Raw genomic sequence first — 25,613 nt, forward strand, 5'->3', positions numbered from 1 at the left:
TATACATCTGTATGTTTATATATCCTGCCTCCTATCTCCAGTCACTAATTTCATGTGGGGCATGAAGACCATAAGTTCTACTGGAAAATACTGTATCATGAGTTGATCAGTTGGGACTATAATACACACTAGCTCAAGGTCCTGTAACTTACAGCTTTTCATTAACTATTCCATTAATGTTTCAGAGTTTCCACTCATTCTAGGACTCAAATCCATACACACACACACACACACACATTTCTTGTATTTATATTTCTGAAAGGACATGCACAGATGTAATTGAACATTACTCATTTTTCAGAGTCAATAGAAATGGCGCTATATCATAATTTTAAACGACTGTGCATTATCCAATAGTCTATACTAAAATTTCTTTAACCAATCCTCAAGTCTCTATTGTTAGAGCTGGAGTTTGTTTCAAATCTTTCACCGTCAGAGATGATGTTATATCGCAGAAGTCTACAACCCTTTCTTAAAAACTTCCCCTGTCCACAGCCTTGAAGGAATAGTTCCTGTGACCAAGATCTACTACGCTGGCCGTGCTTATGATTTTTGGTGAACATTTGCCCAAAAGTCGGCCCAATTCTCTTCCCCAAAATCTGGGGTGGGTACCACAGGCCAAAACAGACAGTAAAGAGCCTCAGGTCAGGGACAGAGTCTGCCACTTGGGAGAAGCCGTCACAGGCCATGTAAAAGCAGATGACTAAGCACTGAAGACAACTGCCAGAGACAGGAAAAGGATCATTTATGCAAAGAGAAGTAGAAACAAGGGACCTTGGGGTCCAGGAGGAAAGGAGACACAGAGACCCACCTGACCACTTACTTTCTAATTCTTGTAACATCCAACAGTACTTCCTGCAATTTGATTCTGTGAGATTTCTTTATGTCCTAACAGTTAGCTTTCTTTCTACTTTTTATTGTAAAATATATCATAAATATAAAAGGTGGCACGAAAACGAGACACAAAGCTAAAAACGTTAATACCAATACCTACTTAGTAATGAGGTAATTATTTGTACTTTAAAAGTCCTCTAATGCTTCTTCCCGATCCTATCTCCCCGTATTCTGAATTCTGAGTAAATTATTCCCTTGCCTTTTACTCCCTTTGTACATTTTAGGTATATTAATTACTGCTTTGTAAAAACGTTTTTTTCTTTTTCAAAAATTTTTTTAAAGATTTTATTTATTTGACAGAGATCACAAGTAGGCAGAAAGGCAGGCAGAGAGACAGAGGAGGAAGCAGGCTCCCCACCGAGCAGAGAGCCCGATGCGGGGTTCGATCCCAGGACCCTGGGATCATGACCTGAGCTAAAGGCAGAAGCTTTAACCCACTGAGCCACCCAGGTGTCCCTCTTTTTCAAATTTTTACTTAAATGCTAGTTAGTTAAAACTTCTTTATTTCAGAAAATTTTAAATATGCACAAAATTAGAGAGCAGTGGAACAGAGATTCATGTACTCATTATCTTTTCAACAACATTTTACATTTTGTTTCTTTTGTTCCCTACCGTCCTGCCCCCCCCACCACACACATAGTGGATTATTTAAAGCAAAGTGAAGACATCATTATATTCATTTAAAATACATCTCTAAAGAAAAAGGCTTTCAATATAGGTATGGCACCATTATTGTTACTGCAAAATTGGCAATTGCTTAATATCATTTAATATCCAATCCACATCCAAATGCCTCCATTGTCTCAGATTTTTTTTCCTAACAGCCAGTTTATTTGAAATCAGGATCCAAATAAGGTTCACACACTAAATTTAGTTTATATGTATCTTAGATGTCTTAATCTATATCATTCCTCACCCCATTGTTTTTCATACAATGTATTTGTTGAAATGAAAAGTCATATGACCTGCAGATTTTCTGAATTCTGAATTTGGATGACTAAATTTTCATGATTTCATGATTCTTCTACTCATTATATTACCTGTAAAGCGATCTTAGATCCAGAGCTGTCCTGTAATACAGTAGCCACTAACCTGTAGCTCAATTAAAATTTAAATTAAATAAAAATTAAAACTCAGTCTCCTGGTCTGATTAGTCACATGTCAAGTACTCAATAGCTTCAGGTTGCTAGTGGGTACGGGATAGCACAGAAACATTTTCATCATCACAGAAAATTCTTTTGGATGGTGTTAACCTAGAGATTTAGATTCAGGTTCAGTTTTGATCTCAAAGGAATACTCTAGACATGGCACATAAAATTCCTATTGCATCACATCAGGAAGCACAAAATATATGCTTGTCACAACTTTAATGATGTAAAAAATGGTAAGTGGGTTCATGTTTTCAGCCTTATTTCACCTAATGACTTGACTAGCCATTTCATGGTCACTATCTAAAATAGATCCCTCCTTTCATAAGAAACAGAAAATGCCTTTCATAGTTTTAGTACCTTCCAAATTTATGAGTTAGAATTCTTCTATTAAAGAAAAAGATCTCCTCCCCATCAACCATTTAGTTACTCTGAAGTATTACTCATGAAAGAAAGGCAGAGGGGTGCCTGGGTGGATCAGTGGGTTAAAGCCTCTGCCTTCGGTCCTGGGATAGAGCATCATATCGGGCTCTCTGCTCAGCAGGGAGCCTGCTTCTGCCTATCTCTCTCTGCCTGCCTCTCAGCCTACTTGTGATTTCTGTCTGCCAAATAAATAAATAAAATCTTTAAAAAAATACTATTAAAAAAAAGAAAGAAAGGCAGGATAGAAGATTGAGTCTTCTCTCATTGTCAGAATACTAAGCATTGTAGCAATCTCTATACAATGATTTGGGGGTTTTGTAGTTTTAGAAACATGCAGTTTTTAACATATTTCAAGTTTTTCAAGTTTTTTCAAGTTTAACATATTTCAAGTGTTTCAAATTTTCCTAGTTTTGGCCATTGGGAGCTCTTTAGAGTTGGCTCATGTGTCCGAATAGTCTTGCTTATAACAAAAGTTCCGAGCTCATCTTACATATGCTCTGCGCCAGCCATTTCTCTAAGGAGTCCCAGTTCCTTCTGATGAGAAAAGATACACACAGCAACCACATCAAAAAGGGAACCATGAGGGGTGCCTAGGTGGCTCAGTGGGTTAAGTGTCTGCCTTCAGCTCAGATCATGATCTTCCTGAGATTGAGCTCCGCATCGTGTTAAACGGGAAGGGTGTTTCTCATTCCCCCTCTGCCCCTCCCTACCCCATGCTCGTTCTCTCTCTCTCTCTCTCTCTCTCTCTCTCGCAAATTAAATTAAATTAAATTAAATTTTTAAAAGGGAACCATCAGTTAATGGCTTTGCCTAATACCTTCAACAGACCTTTACTGGGTCCCTGCTATGTGCCAAGCACCATATTCCATCCTGGGAATACAGTTAAATTATACATGATTTGTGCCCTGAAACAGCTCAGTCTACAGAGGAAGAAAAACTCATAAACAGACAACTGTAATACAATGTGTTATTATTTAGAATAGAATTTTGCCCTTGATATTACAGGAACACAGCGGGTATTTAATTTAGGGAAGAAAGGTAATCAAAGGACTTTTCCTCAAAGAAACAGCAATTATGCTTTCTTAAAGAACAGCAGGACTTGGCCACAGGCAAGGGCATTGAAAAAGGGCTCTACAGGCGAAGAGGATTAAATGAGCAAAAGCAAGAACACAGAAAAACACCACGGCATAACTATAAAAATTGATGAAAAAATTAATGACAAAAAAAATGGAATGACATTCCAGGTTCATAGACTGGAGCTTAATTAACACAGTTAAAATGTCCACATTAGGGTGCCTGTGTGGTTTAATGGGTTAAGGGTCTGCCTTAACCCTCAGGTCATGATCTCAGGGTTCTGCAACTGAGCTCCAAGTGGGCTCCATATTCAGTGGGGAGTCAGCTTCTCTCTCTGCCCCTCCCCTCTCCCTGCTTGTGCTCTCTCTCTCTCTCTCTTCCTCTTTCTCATATAAATAAACAAAATCTTAAAAACAAAAAAAAAAAAAGGAAAGAAAGATGAACAACACACTAGAGATATCACACTTGCTGGTTTCAAAATATATTACAATGCTACAGAAATTTTTTAAGAGTATGGCATAAAGAGACCAATGAAACAGAGTAAGAGTCTAGAAAAGCATCTATACATCTATGATCAACTGATCTTTGAAAAGGGTGCCAACAATACACAATGGGGAAAGGATAGTCTCTCCAACAAATTGTGTTGGAAAAGCTCGTTATCCACATGCAAAAGAATGAAACTGGATGCTTATCTCACATCATATAAAAATAAACTCAAAATGGATTAAAAACATGAGACTTAGTGGCACCTGGGTGGCTCAGTAGGTTAAAGCTTCTGCTTTCAGCTCAGGTCATGATCCCAGGGTCCTGGGATCGGGCACCGCATCGGGCTTTCTGCTCAGCAGGGAGCCTGTTTCCTGTTCTCTCTCTCCGTCTCTCTGCCTACTTGTGATCTCTGTCTGTCAAATGAATAAATAAAATCTTTAAAAAAAAATGAGACTTAAACTATAAAACTCTTAGAAGAAAACAGGGGAAGAGCTTTATGATATTGGTCTCATAACAAAGCTTCATGATTTTATGGACATGACACCAAAAGCACACGTAACAAAAACAAATATAGACAAGTGGGACTACATCAAACAGAAAAACTTCTGTACAGCAATGGAATCAAACAGAGAAAATGACAACCTATGAAGCAACAAAAAATACTTGCCAACCATATATCTGAAAAGAGGTTAATTTCCAAAATAAATTTAAAACTCCTATAACTCCATAGCAAAACAACCCAATAACCCAATTTTAGAATGGGCTTAAGACTGAAATATACATTTCTCCAAAGAAGACATCCAAATGGCCAAAAAGCATAAGAAAAGATGATCAATATTACTAATCATCAGGAAATGCAAACCAAAACCACAAAAATGAGATATCATCTTACACTGTTAGGATGGCTATTATCAAAATAAAAACAGACAAGTGTTGCAGAGGACGCATAGAAAATGGAACCCTTGCACCTACATGAGAACGAAAAATGACATAGCCACTACGGAAAACAGTATAAAGATTCCTCAAAAAATTGAAAATAGAATTACCATATCATCTATCAATCCCATTTCCAGGTATTCATCCAAAAGAATTTAAATCAGGATCTCAAAGAGATATTAACCCTCCAACGTTTCGGTGTAGCACTACTCAAAATAGCCAAAATGGTATAACAACCTAACTGTCCACTGACAGATGAATGGATAAAGAAAATGTGGTAGTAAAAGAAAAAAAAGAAAATGTGGTAGTTACATACAATGGAATATTATAATATTTTTAAGACAAGGAAATCCTGCAATATGTGGTAATATGGATGAACCCTGAGAACACTATGCTAAGTGAAATAAGCCAGTCATAGAAGGACAAATATTGCACAATTCCATTTATGGAGGTATCTAAAATAGTCAAACTCCTAAAATCAGAGAGTAGAATGATGTTTCTCAGGGTCTTCAAGGAGAGGAAAATGAAGAGTTGCTAATCAATGGGTATAAAGTCTAAGTTATTTAGGATTAGTAAGTTCTAGAAATCTGCTATACAATATTGTGCCAATAATTAGCAATACTGTATTATACACAAAAAAATTAAAGGAAATACTTAGAAGTACTTCACAGAAACAAAAAGAACAAACATTAGTAAAATAAACAAATAAAATTCCATGGCTATTCAGTGTGTACAGGAAGTTCTGTGTGTGCAGAGACCTGAGCCAAGAGACACAAATTCCATCAGTTTAACTCAATACTTAACGAATTCCTAACAAGTGCTGGCTCCACACTAGTTACTGGAGATGATGCACTAAAGCAGACACAGTTCTAGGCCTCATAAAGCTTTCAGTTTTGCAGGAAAGACTGAGAAGGACCTTTATCCCACAGATGATCAAGAATTTTAAGCTTAAATTTAAACTAGGAAATGACAGTCAAATTTGCATTTTTTGGAGGATCCTATAGCAGCTGATGGTAAGATGGGTCTTACCGGACAGATGGGAGGCCTTAGCAAAGTTCACACAAGAGCTAATGAGGACCTAGTAGTAATATCTGAGACAGAGCAGAGAGGACTCACTTAGAAAATCATTAGGTGGTCAAATTTGTTTTTAGGATGCCCATGCTGGCCACACTTATTGCCTTACTAACTGTTCACAAACCATCTGTGTGACATATTCTAGAACTTTGCTGAGAAGCTGCTTCAAGTTTAATGGTTACAGATTCTGGATTCTAATCTCTTTTCCCCTTTGGATAATTGATACATGGGTTCATTTCTAGTCCCTGACAGTCCTCAAAGATAGCACAGAATTACAACTGCAGGTTCTTTCAGGATCCTGGACGTAGCAGTCGCCTTCAGATCTTCTAGCTTTCAAACACTCAACCTTCTCCTAGAGGGGACTGACTTCATAAACAGTACACAATGGAAGTCAGAATGGAAGAGCCTTCTTTTCTAAACCCAGGAAGTTAGGAACCATGCACATGATGTAAAACAGTCCCACCAAGAACTGGAAATAGCAGTACAAAGGAGGGAGAGGATGCATCTAGCAGCAGCCAAATAGCCCTCACCGGATTATTCTTGCTGCTTAGCCTCTGGACCAGCCTACTCTTCAGCCTTCCAGCAATGTGGTGAGCTTCCTATATTCTTCCAATAATCCATTTTCTGCTCAAGGCAGCCAACATTAGTTTCCATTGCTTGTAATCAAGAACTCTCACCAAAAGATCTGGATAGCACTTGCTTGGATCCGAAAGTCTGAACTTAAAGTAGTTAGATGTCCTATCTTCATTCTGCTCAGCTTCACAGCCAAGACCTAGTGAGCCCTAGTGAGCCTCACTATATGTCAGTTACCTTCTAAGCATTTTCTAGGCATCATATTTTTGATACCTCACTGAACTGCATAACTATTGAAGTTGATACTACCATTACTTCCTTTTTATCATTCAAGAAATTGAAGCTCAGCAAAATCAAGTAACTTGCCCAAGATGGCCAACAAACAGAAATAGAAGTGATAGGAGTTCAGTCAGTCCAAGTCCAAAGCGAGCACTCTTTTTTTTCTTTAAAGACTTTATTTATTTGACGGAGGGGGGGGGGAACACAAGCAATGGGAGTGGGAGAGGGAGAAGCAGGCTTCTCGCTGAGCAGGGAGCCCAATGTGGGGCTTGATCCCAGGACCCTGGGTTCATGACCTGAGCCGAAGGCAGACACTTAAGGACTGAGCCACCCAGGGACCCCTAAAGCTAGCACTCTTAATACTTATATTACACAATGACTGCTCTTCAAACCTTTATTGTGAAATATAACACATATACAGAAAAGCACCCCAAAATGTGCAGCTCAATAAATTACCACAAAACAACCACTTAAATAAACTACTACCTAGGCCAAGAAACAGATCATTCCTAGCACTTTACAAGTCCTATTCATGACCCTCCCACTCATTACTGCCAATCATTATTACCCTTCCTCCATGATCACTGTCCTAACTTAGGGAATCATTTCCTTGCTTTTCTTTTTGGCCGGGCAACCTAAATATGCATTCCTAAACAGCATTACTTTATTCTGCCTGAATTTTATATAAAGAGAAATAATGCAGAATATTTCAAGACTAGCTTCTTTCACTCAACATTATGTTTGAAAGACTCAACTATGTTGTTGTAGGTTTGTTCATTTTTATTGCTATATAATATTCTGTGAATAAACCATAATTTATCAATATGCCATTGACGAAATTTGGATTCATTCTAGTTTTTAGCTATTATGAATGATGCTACTATATTTTAGTTCATGTTTCTTGGTATACATGTGCATGAATTAATTCTGTATGTAAACCTAGGTATGGAATGGTTGAGTCATAGAAATATGAATAAACCTTGGTAGAAAATGCCAAACTATTTTCCAAAGGGGTTGTAGCAAATACACACTCCTGCTGGTATTGAGGAACATTGCTATTTCTCTGTATCCCCTCCAATACTTGGTCATATTAATAATTTTTATTTGGGTCATTCTGATTGGTGTATGCTCCTTTAGCTTGCATATAACTGATGACTTGTTTCTCAACAATCTGGAAATCTTCTTTTATAAAATACCTATTCAATCTCTTGCCTATTTTACTATTGGAGTGTCTTTTTTTTTTCTTTTTTAATCAAATGATCCTTGACTGAGATATTTTCCTTTGTAGTCCTCAACTAGTTGGGCATTCCACACTGTACCACTGTCGAGGTCATCTATGATGTCATGAGGGTGGCAGCCTTCAATATCACAGCCCAGTCTGGCAGTCTGAGGATCTCTTTAATGGTTCCAGAGAGTTCTCTAACTAAAGATGGGTGCCCCATCTGTCCAGCAATGTCAACAATCTCATCAAAACTGTTATTTCCATTATACTTAATGTTTTTCTGCTACTTTCTACTGCTTGGCAGTTCCTTGAGGGCTTTGATAATGAGGGCAGAGGCAGAAAGTACCACCTCAGTCTGGACCTATCTGTCCTGAATGGTCATTTTCACTGAAATCCTCAGGCCCTCCCTTTCCAATAACCAGTTATTTTGGCTAGGTCACCATCATCCTTTTTGGAAGAAAGACTCAGGAGGCCAATTTCGGGGGCCTGGGCAGAAAGAGCACCAACTTTCCCACTGATGCACCCCAGGTATATGACTTTGACTTCATTGGGGTTGAATTTAGGCAGCTCAGTGCAGGCAGCCGGTATCAGATGAATCCAGGTTAAGGGTAACCAAAGAAAGTTGCACCTTGGCCACTTCTGAGCCAAAAGCTGAAAGCTGGATTGTCTTTTCATTACTTATCAGAGTTCTAAACACAAACCTTTTGTTAATTACACGTTACAAATACCTGCTCCTACAGTGATTTACCTTTACTCTTTTAATGGTGTCCTATCCTGACGCAAAGTTCTTCATTTGAATATAGTCAAAATGTATCACTCTTCTCCTTTTTAGTCTTTCTTTGAGAGATCTTCGCCTTGGGGCGCCTGGGTGGCTCAGTGGGTTGAGAGATCTTCGCCTACACTGAGGTCAATATATTCTCCTGTATTATCTTTTAGGAGCTTATTATGTTGCCTTTCACATGTTGGTATGCAATCCAAACAGAATTGATTTTGTGTGTGTGTGTGTGTGTGTGTGTGTGTGTGTGTGTATACAGTGTGTGAGGTAAGGATCAAATTTCTTTTCTTTCCCTTCTTTTCTTTTAGGATATTCAATAGTCCCAGCAATATTTAGCATTCTTTTCTCACTACTCTACGGTACAATCTTTATTGCAAATCAAAGATTTTGTTTCTAGGATTTTATTCTATTTCTAGGGCCTATCAGACTATTTCATAAAAGCTTCAGAATAAATCTTGATACCTAATGAAGCAAATCTTTCCAGCTTGTTCTTATTCACTCAAGTATGTTCATATATGCTATTTATGGCCTTTCATTCCTCTATATATTTTTTAGAACCAGCTTGTCAAATTTCCATGCAAGAACTCCAGCAATGCCCTGCTGGGATTTTTACTGGGATTATTTTATTTATATATCAAGTTGGGGAGAATGAACATCTTTACAATATTGTCTTTCTAAGAATATGATACATTTTCCATTTATTTATTCTTTCATGTCTCTTAATAATTACAGGGTCTTGGCCACAGACACAAGATGACAAAGGGAACGACATCATTTGGAAAGTGTTGCAATAAGACGTGCACATTGTGCCACCACTGTGGCTCTAAGCCCTATCGCCCTTGGAAGTTGACTTGTGGCAAATGTACTATCCTGCCAAGAGGAAGAGAAAATATCACTGGAGTGTCAAGGCTAAAAGACAAAATCCCACTGGGCCTGGTTGAATGAGGCAGCTGAAAATTGTCTACCCCAGATTTAGGCCTGGATTCCGTGAAGGAACATCACCTAAAGCCAAGAGCACAGCTATTGCAGCAACCAGCAGCTCTTAAGGATTTTAACAATTAATCACACAATACATGTCCTGGTATTTAAAATAATAATAATAATTATTATTATAATCTGCACAAAGGCTTTGCCTATATTTTATGAGATTTATTCCTAGGTATTTGAACTTTCTTTACTCTCTGGTAAATTATATTTTTATATATTTTCTAACTTCACTGCTAGTTAGTACAGGCCTACTTCATTTTACTGTGCTTCGCACTACAGCACTTTGCAGGTAGAGCATTTTTGACAAATTGATGATTTGATGCAACCCTGTGGCAAGCAAGTCTATCAGCACCATTTTTCCAACAGCATTTTTTCACTTCATGTCTGTGTCACATTTGATAATTCTTGCAGTATTTCAAGCTTTTTCATCATTATTATTGTTATAGGGATCTATGATCAGTGAATACATCTCTGCTGAAAGCCCAGTTGATAGTGAGCATTTTTTAGCAATATTTTTAAGGTATTGTACTTTTTTTGGACATACTACTATTGCACCTTTAGAAGACTACAATAGAGTATAAACATCACTTTTACACGCACCAAGAAACCAAAAAATTGCACTTCACTTGCTTTATTGCAATATTTGCTTTATTGCCGTGGTTTAGAACTGAACCTACAATATCTAAGGTAAGCTTGTATACATAAACACAATGAAATCTTGCATATTGGCTCTGTACCCAGCAGACTGGCCAAACTTATTAGTTCTAATAACTGATCTGTGGATTCTCCTGTTTTCCACATATATAGTCATCACCAGAAAATTAAACCAGATTTAATAGGATTCTCTTCTAATTTTCATATATTCTCTTTCTTGGCTAACTGTATTAGCTAGAATATCCAATAAAATGATGAATATTAAGTGGTGAGAATGGGCTCCCGTGTCTTATTCCTGATCTCCAGAAGAAAACTTTCAATCTCACTATTAAGTTTGATGCTCCTTATAGATTTTTTGTTCTTTTATTCCTACTTCACTATGAGTTTTGAATCATAAATGGAGCTTGAATTTTATCAAACATTTTCTCTGCATCTATTAAACTGATCATTTTTATCCACTAGTATACTAAAATGGCGATTTACACTGACTTTTATTTATTATTATTATTATTATTTTTTTGACAGACAGAGATCACAAGTAGGCAGAGAGGCAGGCAGAGAGAGAGAGGAAGGAAAGCAGGCTCCCTGCTGAGCAGAGAGCCCGATGCGGAGCTCGATCTCAGGATGCTGGGATGTTGACCTGAGCCGAAAGCAGAGGCTTTAACCCACTGAGCCACCCAGGCACCCCTACACTGACTTTTAAAGAATGTTAAAACTACATTGCATTCCTGAGAAAACCCAACTTGGTTGTATATATTCCTGGATTTAGTCTGCTAACATTCTGTTCATCACTTTTTGCATCTATGTTAATGTGAGTGAGAAGAAATTGTGATTTTCCTTTCATCTGAGACCATTTTGATACTGTCTAAAGATTTCAGTTATTCAAGTGCCAGTATGCAGGTGACAAATCCTGTTTTTGATTGTCTGAAAATATCCTTATTTCATCTTCATTCCTAAAGACTGTTTTCCTGGAAAAAAAAAAATTCTATGTTGGTATTTCTTTCAGTATTCTAAAGATGATCTAGCTTCTACTGTTCTGTGTAGAAGTCAGCTGTCAGTCCAATTACTATTCCTTTGAAGGCAAACTGTAATTTTTCTCTGGCTACTTTTCCTTACTTTGCTTTTATAGCAATTTTTTAAAAAGTTCTGTCTGAAAGAGAGAGAGAGAGCATGCAAATGCGAGTTGGGGGAGGGACAGAAGATGAGGGAGACAGTCTCAAGCAGACTCCCTGCTGAGTGCAGAGCCTGAGGCCAACTGGGCTCCATCTAACAACCCATGAGACAGTGACCTGAGCAAAAACTGCGAGTCGGATCCTTAACGGACCAAGCCACCCAGGCGCCCCAGTTTTATGGCAGTTTTAACTTAATGTATATCTACTGTAGATTTCATTGTACTTATCCTGCTTGGGCTTCTTAAATCTGTGCATTCTATTAGCTTTGGAAAATTCACAGTTATCTCAGCAAGCATTGCTTCTGTCCGTTCTAGCCCTCCTCATCTAGGATCCAATTATATAAATATTAGATCTTTTTACCATATCTTCTATGTCTCTTACCTCTTTCCTGAATTTCCCATTGTTGCATTTTTACATATTTCCTATTGGACATTTTCTTCTGACTTTTCGTCTCATTATACTCTCTTCAGACATAGAAACTTTTTGCTAAACCCATCAACTGAGTTCTAAATTTTCATCTGTATGTTTTAATTATAGAATTTCTATTTGGTTAAATTTTTATAGATTTTAATTCTTTGCCAAATTTCTCAAACTCGTCTTTTATCTTGAACATAACAAATATAATTATGTTTCAGTCTGTTGCCCCTTTGGATCGATTCATACTAGCTATTGTTTCTTTTGATTTTTGTTCATGTTCTCTTCCAGGAATCTGGCTATTAATCAAATGTGCCAGAAACTGTTCTCATAAAATTGTCTGTAAAAACAATCTGAAGCCAAATCTAAATAAGCCTCCAAAAGTTTGCCTTTGCTTCTTTCACATACTTGGGGACACTAGCAGCCTGGAGCCATCTTAACTCAATTTCGTGAACTTAAGATTTTTCTGAAACTGAGTTGCACTCCCGCAATAGCTGTTTTGTTTTATTTTTTGAAGATTTGATTTATTTATTTGACAGACAGAGATCACATGTAGGCAGAGAGGCAGGCGGAGAGAAAGAGAAGAGGAAGCAGGCTCCCTGCGGAGCAGAGAGCCCGATGTGGGGCTCAAACCCAGGACCCTGGGATCATGACCTGAGCCCAAGGCAAAGGCTTTAATCCAGGTGCCCCGCAATAGCTGTTTTTAATTTAACCTTACTTCCAGAACATGGTCTTTCCTAGTCCCAACCTAGAGAAAAGGGAGTTCACCACAGTTACCCCTATTTGGTTGTTTCTGGTTCTGAATATTTCTTGTTGCTTTAGTCCACAGAGGCACATTCACAGTCTTGACCAGCTTCCTCACTCAAGAATCCAGCATATGGCATCAGAGGAGAAAGGAGCCCCCAAAATGGACTCTCATCGTTGGACTTCTATCTTTTTACTTCTGCCCTCACCTTGATTATAGCCTGGTAATTCTTCATTACCTGGCTAGCTCTCCGGGATCTTCAAGCAAATATTTGCATGCTGACAATTATTTTCTAATTGTCTCCAGTGGGAGAACTGATCCGATTACCTAGTCTGCCATTACTAAAAATAGAAACCAACACTGCCTCTTTACCTTTTGCAGTTTGAGAATACCTTTCTGAATAAAATGGAAACAAAATAGAACTTTTATTTGTATTTATTTATTTTTTAAAGAGTTTATTTATCTATTTGACAGAGATCACATTTAGGCAGAGAGGCAGGCAGAGAGAAAGGAGGAAGCAGAGCAGGCTCCCCACTGAGCAGAGAGCCCGATGCGGGGCTCGATCCCAGGACCCTGAGATCATGACCTGAGCCACCCAGGCGCCCCAAAATAGAACTTTTAAAAGTCTGCCTTCTTTCTGTCATTGGCTCACAGTATCAGCTCGTGTAAGTGGTGGTTATATCTGCCTTTGATTTATCCTTAGAAATGAAATCCCCACAAAAATAATGAAAAACAGTAGTGGATTTGAAGAATAACATGAAATTAATCCCTAAGGAGATTTACAACCTGTATTTCATTAAAAAAAAAAAATTCATCTAAGAGGAAAAAATCCCAGAAAGGGTCAGTTCCTGATTAGCAGAAATGTCAAAGATGTACAGAATGTCTTTTATAATACAAGCACAGTGAAGAATCTCATGACACGTTTGAGGTTTTTTTCTGAATAGATAATACATCCACATTATCCAGAATTCAAAAAGCATAAAAGTATACGGTGAAAACTTCCCTCTCCATCCCCACCACCAAAAGCAACCAACGTTATGAGGTTTTGTAGAGTCTCCCAGAGCTACCTGATGCACATAAGTGTGTGTGTGTATTCATATATATTCTTCTTTATACAAATAATAAGCACATTAAAGATACTTTTTTCCCATTTATATCTCAGAGTTCTTTCCATAACTATACATGAAAAATTTTCTCATTTTTTCTATAGTTGATTAATAGTTCATTGGCTGGATATTCCATAATTTATTTAACCAGTTCCCTACTGATGGACATTTATGTCCTTTCTAATCTTTTACCATTTCAAGCCATGCTATAAAAACCTTGTGTGTCCTTAAATAGGCAAAAGAATAAATCTAGAGGATAAATTCCTGGAAGGAATGGATCAATGAGAGCATATACTGTAATTGTGACGGATACTGATTAATTGCCCTCCATGGCATTTGTATTAATTTACAGTCCTAGTGGCAATGCATGAAAGTCCTTGTTCCTGCACACCTGCCAACATAGTGAGAGATCAAACTGCCCGGCATATATATCATTTCCATGTCCCTTAACAGAAATCAGGTTGAGCATTTTTCATATGCTAGAAGCCACTTCTAGCACCTGAACAGCTTAATGTAGGGGGAAAAATAAGTAAAAAGGAACAGTGCTCATGATTTTTAAGGTACATGCTAAATCACGTAAGAACTACTGGTGGGGCACCTGGGTGGCTCAGTGGGTTAAAGCCTCTGCTTTCGGCTCAGGTCATGGTCCCAGGGTCCTGGGATCGAGCCCCGCATCAGGCTCTCTGCTCAGCAGGGACCCTTCTTCCCTTCCTCTCTCTGCCTACCTCTCTGCCTACTTGTGATCTGTCAAATAAATAAATAAAATCTTAAAAAAAAAAAAAAAGAACTACTGGTAAAACAACTTGTAACAGTGTTCAAAGAGGCAGGAAGTAAGAAAAGGAGAAATACTGAAGTTTATTTCCAGCAGTATCAGGTGTGGAAAATGCAGTCCTGTTGTAGAGAGAGAAAACCATTATAAACAGATCATTGGGTTTCCTAAAGCTATTTAGTGACATTTAGACCACTATAAAGAAGAAAAAGCCAATTTTTCCATACAGAGCTTTTAATGTGTCAGCCAAACAGACCAATTCTACAAGTACTCCGAGAAGAGACCAGAGAAACTAGGACAGGTTTTGAAAATTTAAATGGGATATGGGAAAATGTGTCTTTTTAAAATTAAAATGGCTATGTATTTATTTTAACATGTATTGGGAAAAGTTGATACATCAAAATAGTAATAGCACAGGTATCATTTAAAATGAAACAAAATTTTAAATGTCAATTTAATTTAAAAATAGTAATCAAATAATTTTGGAATGTATTCTCTAATGTGGCAAAAACCATGGCATGGTACCTGCACGGCCAAAGTCTTAGAAACAATAAACAGAGAAAGGAAAATGGAAGCTCAAGAATAAATTTATAGATGACAGCCTCTAAAGCAAGGTGAAGAGTTAAGAAAAGAAATTTTCCTATAATGATTTATGTTTGACAATATTTAAAATACTAGTTTTCTTTCTATGTTACCAGCATTCCGACTGTGCTACAGATTTAAATTTATTGTGTACTTTGTACTTTCTCTCCAAAGAACCAAAAAACAGGTTTTTTCTAAAGCATTTGAATATCAGGTCAGAGTTCTTTAGAACAGGTCTCATAGGACTTCTCCTTCACTAAACAGGCTGCAAAGAGATAATTAGCCTGGCCTTTTAGATTCAAGGGCAGAGGAACCAAAAGCAGGTTATGTGGTTATAAACTCAAGAGGCTTTAAAAAACTGGCTGAGCTTATATTCCAACCAAATCCCAAGACCACATGATCTAATTTCTCATCAGTCCTTATGAGTGAAACCAGCTCCTCTTGGTCTTTCAGATCACAAACCTTGGGTTATACCATCCTGGAATGATAAAAGGACTAACTGGCTACCTCAACACCACAAAAATACAACCACATCAGAAAACAAAACAAAACCAAAAAACCACTACCACAGACAGACAAATTTATACCATTTTGATATAAAGCTACAATAGAAAACCAAAAAACTGTAAGGGCTCTATGGCATAAATTTCACTGTTCTGCTCCATCCACTAAGATAGCCACCCGTCTTTTCAATAGCTACAATACACAACATTTCCATCACTGCAGGAAGACATCACACTGCTCTAAGACCTACATAAGAATCATGACAAGTTCACCTGACATGTGGCCAGTTGTTAGTGTCTAAGTGCCTTGATAGCTCTCAGGGTCATTTACAGCTATCTCATTTCTAATGTTAACTTCAAGGCCATAAGAGAACTGCGCTTTATTTTCCACAAAGCTCCCTAAACTTTGGAAAAAAAAAAAAAAAGTCTATCCTTAAGTGATGCAACATGTATGCCTCCGAGAGTTTCACTATATAGAGGGATATCTCTCTTGGGGACTGAAGGACCCAGGTGCCCCAAATAAGAGATTATTAGAAGTAATTACAGCTCACAAAACAATTAAGAGCACTGTGGTCACTGTAACGCTGAGTTCAGAAGAACATAAAGAAGTTCTTTGACTTCACTAAAACTTCAGCTAACAAACATGAACACATGCAAAAGGTACTCTCTGCAGAGACTATATTAAAAAACAAGTTATGATTATCCCGGATAATTTTAAATTCCTGTTTTGAAGGAATAAGATACACTGAAAGATCAAAACCTTTACTTTATTTTTAAGATTTTATTTATTTATTTGACAGACAGACATCACAAGTAGGCAGAGAGGCAGGCAGAGAGAGAGGGGGAGGCAGGCTCCCACTGAGCAGAGAGCCCGATGGGGGGCTCGATCCCAACCTGAGCTGAAGGCAGAGGCTTAACCCACTGAGCCACCCAGGCGCCCCTACTTTTTCTTTTTTAATAAAAATCTTCAATTCAATAACAACAAAATGTTCAAACTCATTTCTTATTGCTGTCCCTCTGAGAGGGGATGGCAGAAATCTCCTCAATTTCATTCTATCTCAGGTCTCTATTGTTTACTTACTAGACCATTTTTTAGAGGAAGGCGGCAGAAGGATCCAATTAAACTCCTAATTTGAAGCAGTTTGGTTGTTGTTGTTGTTGTTGTTGTTGTTTAGATTTTATTGATTTATTTAGCAGAGAGAGAGAGACAGCGAGAGAGGGAATACAAGCAGAGGGAGTGGGAGAGGCAGAAGCAGGTCTCCCACTGAGCAGGGAGCCCAAGCTGGGGCTCGAGCCCAGAAGTCTGCGATCACCACCCGAGCCAAAGGCAGACGCCTAACAACTCAGCCACCCAGGCACCCCTGAAGCAGATTTTTAAGTTTATTCCCCAGGTTATACAACTCTGAGCCAAGCCAGATGCATGATTTCCACCCCTCTTTGGAAACCCAGCTTCATGCTAACTCAACATTTCTCAACAGCAGCTCTGCTGATATTTGGGGCCAGATAATTCTCCACTGAGGGGGCTGCCCTGTGCATTGCAGGGTGTTGCGCGGCATCCCTCACCTCTACCCACTAGTTATCACTGACAGCCCTCCCCCTCCTCTCCAGCCTCAGCAGTGACAGCCAAAACAACCCCTGAGCATCCCCAGGCTAAATCACTCCAGCTTTAAACCCAGGTACATTCTTCATTATCTCAACCCTAATTCTTCATATGTATTTGGTGCTCCTCCAAGTCTCTGTGTTGAGACTTTGTCTCACAATCCAGCAAATATTTATAGAACCTCTAGGACACAACATAAAGGGCTCTAGGAGATCAACAGGAGACAGATTCTGTCCTCCCCTCAAGCTGATTTCTTGGGGGTAAGTAAATAAAGAACTGTAATAGGGGCGCTTGGATGGCTCAGTGGGTTAAAGCCTCTGCCTTCGCTCAGGTCATGATCCCAAGGGTCCGGGAATCAAGCCCCGCATCGGGCTCTCTGCTTAGCAGAGAGCCTGCTTCCTCCTCTCTCTCTCTCTCTGCCTATCTCTCTGCCTACTTGTGATCTCTGTCTGTCAAATAAATAAAATATTTTTTAAAAGAACTGTAATAATAGACACTCAATTATATAATGTTTTGAGTTGCTGATGTTTGTTCTGCAGGTTCTCTCCTCTTACCAAACTAAAAACACCTTGAGGACAAAGACCATAACCTGCCCTAGAATACCAATACTGGATCAATAGCCAATAAAAACAAACGATTGTAAGCGTCATCAAAACAAGGTGAAATTTTCATACAGATAGTAAAATTGCCACAGTAACTTAGGCAGGTTAAGTTAACCCCTCTCAGGCATAGTTTGTTCTATAAAATGAGGAAAGGGGGCACCTGAATGGCTTAATCAGCTGAGCATCTGCCTTTGACTCAGGTCGTGGTCTCGAGGTCCTGGGGTCCAGCTCTGCCTCACATCGGGCTCAGTGGGGAGTCTGCTTCTCCCTCTCCCTCTGCCCCCCTCCCAACTGCTCATGCTCTCTCAAATAAATAAAATCTCTAAAAATAAAATAAAATGGGGGCGCCTGCGTGGCTCAGTGGGTTAAGCCTCTGCCTTCAGCTCAGGTCATGATCTCAGGGTCCTGGAATAGAGCCCCACATTGGGAATCTCTGCTCAGCAGGGAGCCTGATTCCCCCTCTCTCTCTGCCTGCCTCTCTGCCTATTTGTGATCTCTGTCTGCCAAACAAATAAATAAAATATTTTAATAAAATAAAACAGGGAGAAAATTACTGTTGACCAGATTAAGTCAGGTAATATTAGTAAATCTTTGTCCACTTTCTGGCACAGAGAAGCATTCAATTAATGTAAATTATCTTTACTATTATTTTATTAGCAACAAATCCTACCTCAAGAGAAAGAGTGTGCTCTGGGCTACCCTAACAAGCCCCTACATGACAGAAAAAGAAACCAACACTCACCCTCAGAAGGGAAAGAGGAATTAAATAACCAGAAGTATTTCTATCAATGTCCTGGCTGGGGGGAGTAAACGCAGAACCCAATTTAAAAGTAGGGGGAGGAAATCACTCTCTCAGAGACAAGCCCACCATCAGAGTTGACTATTCTTAAGACTTTTCTATTTCAAATGCTTGGGTTTGTTTGCCATAAGCATACAAGGAGCTTAAGGAGAAGTTAAAAAAAAAAAAAGGAAGAAGAAAGAAGAAAGAAAAAAAAAGAAGAAGCACAACCCTCAACTTATAAATATTGACATATGCAATGAAATATGTCTGATGAATGAGACTCTCTGCTGAATCTTCTGGAAATTATGCTTAAAATTTCTACTGCTATAATGTTAAATACATGCCATCAATTTTAAACATATGACAAAGCATAAAAGTTCATACAAAGGAAAAAAGGGCAAAAATTGTTAGATGTTTTAAAGTAAGAAATCATAAAGTCATGGGGGAAAGCTGGGTGATTCAATGGCGTCTGTGTGTTTGACTGGAGTAGTATTAGAGGACGGGAGACACTTGGGACAGAAGTAAAAGAGGACAAGAATCATCACGCAGGAAAACGCACATCCCTGGAACACCTCTGACAGCACATAGAGTTGAGGTGGGCACACCACAGATCTGATTCTCAGAGTAATGAATACCACCAATTACAGTGTGTGCCCGGGGCTAGGCACCAGGGCCGCACCCACAGTGGCTCGTGTAACTCTCCGGGCAATCTTATTGGGCGAGTACTATCAGTCCCCACAGTTTACAGATGGGGAAATGGAAACAGGGAGAAGTGACTGGCCCAAGGTCACTTAATCAGTACACTGAGGACTCAGACTCCAACCCCGGCGCCCGCACCACCTCTACCACTATAGCTGATGGTATCTATTTCCATTCCAGACTGGAAAAATTAATTTCTACTTGCCACTTAGTGAAACCAGTTCTCTCCCCCAACCCTCTGAAGCTCCACGTGTGGCGAGCAGAAGGAAGCCCGAGGGCTCAAAGTGCGGTGGATGCACCCCTCGCCTCTGGCTGCTGAGCCCCCCGCGCAGGAACCCGCGTGGGTAGAAAAGGCGCGCATCTCCTGAACCAGAAGACGAGGCTGCCGCCGGCAAAGGACAGGTCGCCAAAGTCCCTATTTCAGCCCCTAGGTCGTGCCTTTACTCAAGACGCTCAACTCCAGAGCACCTCCCGGCTCCCACTCCGCTTCTCGTCTCCCGCTCTCCGAGCGACCGAGAGGCGGCGGCGGCGAGGCGCGGGGGCCTGTGTGCTGGGGGGCCGGGGCCAAGCGGGGTGCAGACCAGCGGCGGGCGAGGCTGCCCCGCCGGCTGCGGGCAGAGAGCGCGCGGAAAGGCTGGGCCGGGACAGAGCGGGGCAGCGGGGTGCGGAGCCACGGGCAGGGGGCAGCGAGGCCGGCGGGGCTGGGGGCCGCTTCCTAGGAGGGACCCGCGGGCGAGCTGAAGCTCAGGAGGCGCCGGGGGCAGAGCAGCCCCGTCACCGCTATCTGGGCCGAACGGAGAAAGCGAGCGGGGCGGGAACCACAGCGTTTCGAAACAGGAGTAGCGAGCAAGCTCGAGCGCAGTCCCGGGCCGGGCGGGGGCGGCGGGGGCCGGGGCGCGGCCGCGGGGGAGCGAAGGCGGGGGCTCTGCGCGCGAAGGGGACGCCCGGGCGGGTCCGCGCCGCCGAGGGGCGCGGGGCAGAGCGGCACAGGGCGCGGCCGAGCCTCGCGCGACGAGCGGGGCCCCGAGGTCGGGCGGACCCCCCCGCCGGCCCCCGGCTTGCGTACCTGAGGCGGCCGCTTGGCTCCCCTCCACTCCCGGGCCGTCCCCGCCGCGGCCCGCCGGCCCCCCGGCCGCCTGCCGCTCCGACATCTGCAGCCGGCTCCGCGAGCACCTCCGCCGCCGGCCGCCAGTGGCTCCGGAAACAGCCGAAGGCCGAGCGAGTGCGGCAGCAGCGGCCGCGCGCCGGGAGGAGCCGAGCGGGGCCCGCGGGCCGGAAGGGGCAGCGCGCCGGCCCCCGAGCGGCCGCAGGGGCTTTGGGCAGCGGAGGCAGCCGACGCGGACGCGGGGAGGGTGCCTGCGTGCTTTTGATCGCAGGTTTTTAGTCACGGTTTGACAGAACAAACAAAACCTGGGGAAATTTCAGGAAGACTCGGCCGGAAATCATGGTATCCATAGAGACGCTATCGGAAGTTGGGGTTGCTAGGAGGCCTGGGCGCGTCGGCTAACGTGCGTCATGGCTGAAGTCCCAGAGCCTCACGATTCCGGCCCAGTGGAAGGAGAAGATCTGGAGTATGAGGTCGAACTGCCTACGGCTCTTAAAGTAGCTCAAGACCCCGAAGCGGACACCATGGCAGAGGGAGGCCCGGAGCTGCCTGTAGAGATTGACCAGGAACCCCAGCCAGAGATGGAGGAAAAAGAGCTCAAAGTGGGGGCGCCGGAGAATATACACCTACACGCAAAACCGACCAGCACGTCCAAGGAGGAGATTCCCAAGGAGTCCGAGAGAGACCTTCCTAGCGAGACCGAGCCAGGGATGCCGCAGGAGGCAAAGTCAGAGACATGGAGAGAGATGGGAGAAGAGCTTTTCAAGGATTCCGAGGTCCTTATGGATGATAAAGAGGAGCCAGATTTAGAGCCACCGGAGGAGGCCAAATTAGATGTTACAGAGGATGTACTCACAGAGTCAGATAAGGAAACAGATCTGGAGCTCCCAGAGGAGACAGAGTCTGAAGTTTCAGGGGCCTCGTTCAGTGAGTCAAGATTAGAGTTGCTACAAAAGAACATACTGGAGGTTCTGGAGGATTCATTTACAAAGCAATATGCAGGAACAGGTCCAGAACCTCCGGAGCAGACCAAACCTGAATTTCCAAGTGAGAAACCAAGAAAATCAGTTGAAGAGGCAGATCTACAGCCGCCAAGAATGACCATTCCAGCGGAAGCACAAAGAAAATCACCTGAGGAGAAAGGGACAGAGCCACCTGAACAGACTAAACCAGAGTTTCTAAAGGGGAAGCGAAGTAAGGCTACTGAGGAGGCAGGTGTAGAGCCACCAGAAGAGACTAAACCAGAGAATCCAGAGGAAGACCAAAGAAAATCAACTGAGGAGAAAGTTGCAGAGCCACTCGGAGAGACCAAATCAGAATTTCCTGAGGAAAAATCAAGAAAATCAGTTGAGGAAATAGGTTTAGAGCCAGGAAAGACCAAACCAGAAGTTGAAGAGGAGACACTGAAAGAGTCAACTGTGAAGAAAGTTTTAGAACCACTAGAGGACACTCAACCATCAGATCAAAAAGATAAGCAGAGAAAATCAACTGAGGACACAGGGCTGGCACCACCACAGAAGTCCCAATCAGAGGAGACAATAAGAAAGTTAGGAGAGGAGAATGATCTAGAGCCAAAGTTTCCAAAGAAAGAACCAAGAAAATTAACTGAGGAAACAGGTCAAAGGCCACCACAGAAAACCAAACCAGAGGTTCAAGAGAAGACACAAACAGAAGAAACTAAAGAGAAAGATCTAGAATTACCAGACAAAGCCCAACTACCACTAAGAATAGTGTCATATACAGAATTTTTCAAGGAAGATAGGCCAAAACCAGTCAAATTTAAATATTCCCCAGACAAGGATAAGCTAGAACACTCTGACTATGAAATAAGAAAGTGGTCAGTAAAAAAAACCAAGGCTAAAAGAGAGTCCACGTTTGAGTCTCTGAGAGTAAGTGAAGTAGACTCAATGAGGGTAAGTAATGAGTTTTCTAAAGATTTTAATGGACTGTTGGAAGTTACTGATGATTTACACTCTTACCTCTCAGACTCTCAGAGGGATTTAAGAGTGTCTTTTAGTGAAAAAGTTGTAGAATTGTCCCCAGAGATGAAACAGGGACACAAAGATGAAGAAACCCAGCCAAAAGAAAGTACTGAACTACAATTTGAATATCTTAAATGGAGCCCAGAGAAAGTTGCCAAGTGGATTAGTGAGCTAGGCTTCCCTCAGTACAAGGTATACAAAAATAACATTTATAAAATTAACATTCTTTCGTCCTTCTATCTCTTACTCCTCTTACCCTTACCTGAGCTCTTGCCTCTTCTTCACTAGAAGGGGCATAGAAAAGTCCTGGACTATGGTAGAGGTAACTTGGATTTAAAGTTTGTTCTTTTCACTGATGTCTTTTGTATTTTGATAGAGGAAGGGTGGGTCACATTTATAGTTTTCCCTATTTATCACAATAGTATACTTCTCCGCAATTCTTGAATAAAGACTAAGAAATGTATATAGGCCTCTTTTCACAGAAAACTTTTTTTTTTTTTTTTTTACAGATTTTGTCCAAGGTAGACTTTTTGGTACTTTGTCAAGTTGTTTTACTGGCAGCTCCCTTAACTTGTACTATTCATCTTAAGTGTCTGCCCCAAATACATCATGTGTATCATGAGCCCCTAACAGTATTAATTTAAATGGCCAATTAACCAAGAGTAGTTTTATTAAAAAGATAGAGTGAATGTCAACTATATGTCACTAAAAAAATAATAATCTTTAAAAACAGGAAACTGAAAAAAAAAAAAAAAGGTAGGGTGAATCCTCTCATTTCACTGATGCCAATTATGTTTTTAGGCTACCACAAAAGAACATAAGGTCTGAAATCTTTGGTACTACTTAAAAATGTAATTGAGGCATGAAGGAAGCACTAGGTGTATCATGCCAAATATATATATATATATTAAGGAACAGTATGAAATTTAGTGGAGAGCTCAGATGGAAAATGTGTGGGATTATTAGGATTATTTTAAATTTGAATTTAAAACTAAAAGTTTTTTCCCCGTACAGAACTAGGAAAAAACCTGATTTTTCTCTCACTCCCTCCTATCTCTCCCCCCAAATCTTTCTTCTCCTTTGCTCCATTCTTTCTTCTTTTCTTTCTTTTTCTTCCTTCTGTTTACCATAATCATTTGCGTGATGTTCTTGTTGTACTAACAGGAGTGTTTTACCACAAACTTCATCTGTGGTCGAAAGCTCATTCACGTAAACTGCTCAAACCTCCCTCAGATGGGGATAACAGACTTTGAGGACATGAAGGTGAGTTGTGTTTAATGTTTCCCTAAAGAGCACCATCTCAGACCAACCTTTTCTTCCATCCCGGCTTCCTCTTTCTGTCAGTGATGTGATCATAATTCCAGTCCCATCTCCCTACCCGCACCCTCTCCCACACACAGTGGTTTTTTCTTCTGTCTGCTTTGATGCCTACAAAGATCCCAAGAACTGTTGGCTCCCTGTATAGCATCTGGTTTTTTTCCATTCTCACTTGTTCAGACCTCTCTTGCCTCATTCCTAGAGTATTCCATTAGCCCCCTGCTAACAGGCCCTTTGAATTCAAGGGCCCTGCTACTAGACTCTCACCCTCCAACTATTCAGACTAGTCAGAAACCGTCTTTGGATCCCCTGTGCTTGCGAGAGAGTCTCAGTTCCTTAGCTTAGGACTTGAGGCACTCTGCAAGTTTTCTCCAGCCACCACTCTTTTCCCTACCTCTCTATAGGAGTCTCCTGCTCAGCCTCACCAGGGTCTGACTCACACCCTTGAACTCCTGTGCATTCCTCCCTGTGCCTCTCTGCTCAGTCCCCCTCCCCCTGTATGACTAATATGAACCTTAATCATCCTTTAAGACCCAGCTTAGTTCTTGTCTCCCCATGAAATCTTTTCTAACCTCCCCAACCCCAATAACCTCTCCCCCCACCAAGCTCTCACACACTGTAACACCCATTGGCACTTTCCTAACACCCATTTGACACTTTTCTAACCTATGTGTTTGGTTGCTTTGCTGCCTAACTTGGCAACAAGTTACTTGAACCTCTGGACCTCAATTTCCTAAGATCTCTCCAGCACCAGCAGTGTATGATTATGCTTCTTTGGATAACACTACCTCCATTTATAGTGTTTTATAGTTGACAAAGCTTCACACACATAATCCTATTTATAACCTTGCCTTTGATGCCCCCCACTCCAACATGTCAGTGTTCATTCCTACACTCTTGCACATAAGCTTTGCCTCTGTGGTTCTCAAACTTGAGTAGTCTTTGGAATCAGATGAGTTTGGGTTTTTTTTAATTCCTAAGCTCCACGCTACAGAGATTTTGATTCATTAGGGCTGGGGTAGGCCCTGGAATTTGTTCCCTACTTGACTCTTGATCAGGCATTAAAACCATGTAGTTCCATAAGTCATATGATTTAGAAAATTAAAAAATTATTACTTGTTAATACCTAAGCCCTTTTCCTGGCAACACGATATAAAGAAATCCTTTAAATTATTAAATGTAGTTAGTCGTAAGTGAACATTTAATCTTTTGAACTCTACTAATAGCTCTCCTCTGAGTGCTTACCCTGTTTTGGGCATCATACATATATTATTTCACTTAATCCCCATTTTATAGAAGAGAAAACTGAGGCCCAGAAAGATGAAGCAACTCACACAAGATTATTCAGATAGTAAGTTCAAGAGGCAGAATTCAGATCCATTCTGTATTTCCATGCTCTATTTAAACCACCATACCTCTCTAAATGAACATTTTTATAACCATGAACCACTACATATGTAATGTGGAAAAGGACCACTCATTACAAACTGGTATTTCCAATCATACCTTCACATAGATACCAAATACCACCAGATAAAATATCTCACTCTTTTATGTTCAAAGATGATATGACTGTGTTTATGAGCTCTAATTTCTACCTATGTTTATAGTGTTTTGGATGTTCTAAAGGAATAGAATTAGCAAAATAGTACCTTATAAGTTCCTGAAATGTTTAAATACCAAGAATTTCAGCTTATGAGAAAGTATTTTT

At 40.8% G+C, this 25,613-nt stretch overlaps 2 protein-coding genes across 6 annotated transcripts in view; one reads left to right on the top strand and one right to left on the bottom strand.

Annotated features, from left to right (window-relative positions):
• TMED8 (transmembrane p24 trafficking protein family member 8) overlaps nt 1–20,699 on the bottom strand; it is a 41,165-nt gene extending 20,466 nt beyond the window's left edge. Inside the window, exon 1 of one of the 2 annotated variants that reach the window (XM_082733665.1) lies at nt 20,565–20,699. Coding sequence is in view for 1 of the 2 variants with exons in the window: in XM_082733664.1 (XP_082589790.1) it covers nt 20,565–20,649 (85 nt within the window). In the remaining variant the exon portion in view is untranslated. The remainder of the gene's footprint in view (nt 1–20,564) is intronic. The other variant, XM_082733664.1, reaches the window with a different exon arrangement.
• Nucleotides 20,700–21,013: 314 nt separating this feature from the next.
• Nucleotides 21,014–25,613, top strand: part of SAMD15 (sterile alpha motif domain containing 15) — a gene marked incomplete at its 5' end in the record, with an annotated part of 42,806 nt that continues 38,206 nt past the window's right edge. For all 4 annotated transcript variants that reach the window (XM_082733646.1, XM_082733645.1, XM_082733647.1 and 1 more), the window contains 2 exons: nt 21,014–22,777; nt 23,750–23,848. In XM_082733646.1, the coding sequence (XP_082589772.1) occupies nt 21,014–22,777; nt 23,750–23,848 (1,863 nt within the window). The remainder of the gene's footprint in view (nt 22,778–23,749; nt 23,849–25,613) is intronic.

Source organism: Mustela nivalis (assembly GCF_964662115.1).
Source record: "Mustela nivalis genome assembly, chromosome: 6".
NCBI classification, from domain to species: Eukaryota; Metazoa; Chordata; class Mammalia; order Carnivora; family Mustelidae; genus Mustela; species Mustela nivalis.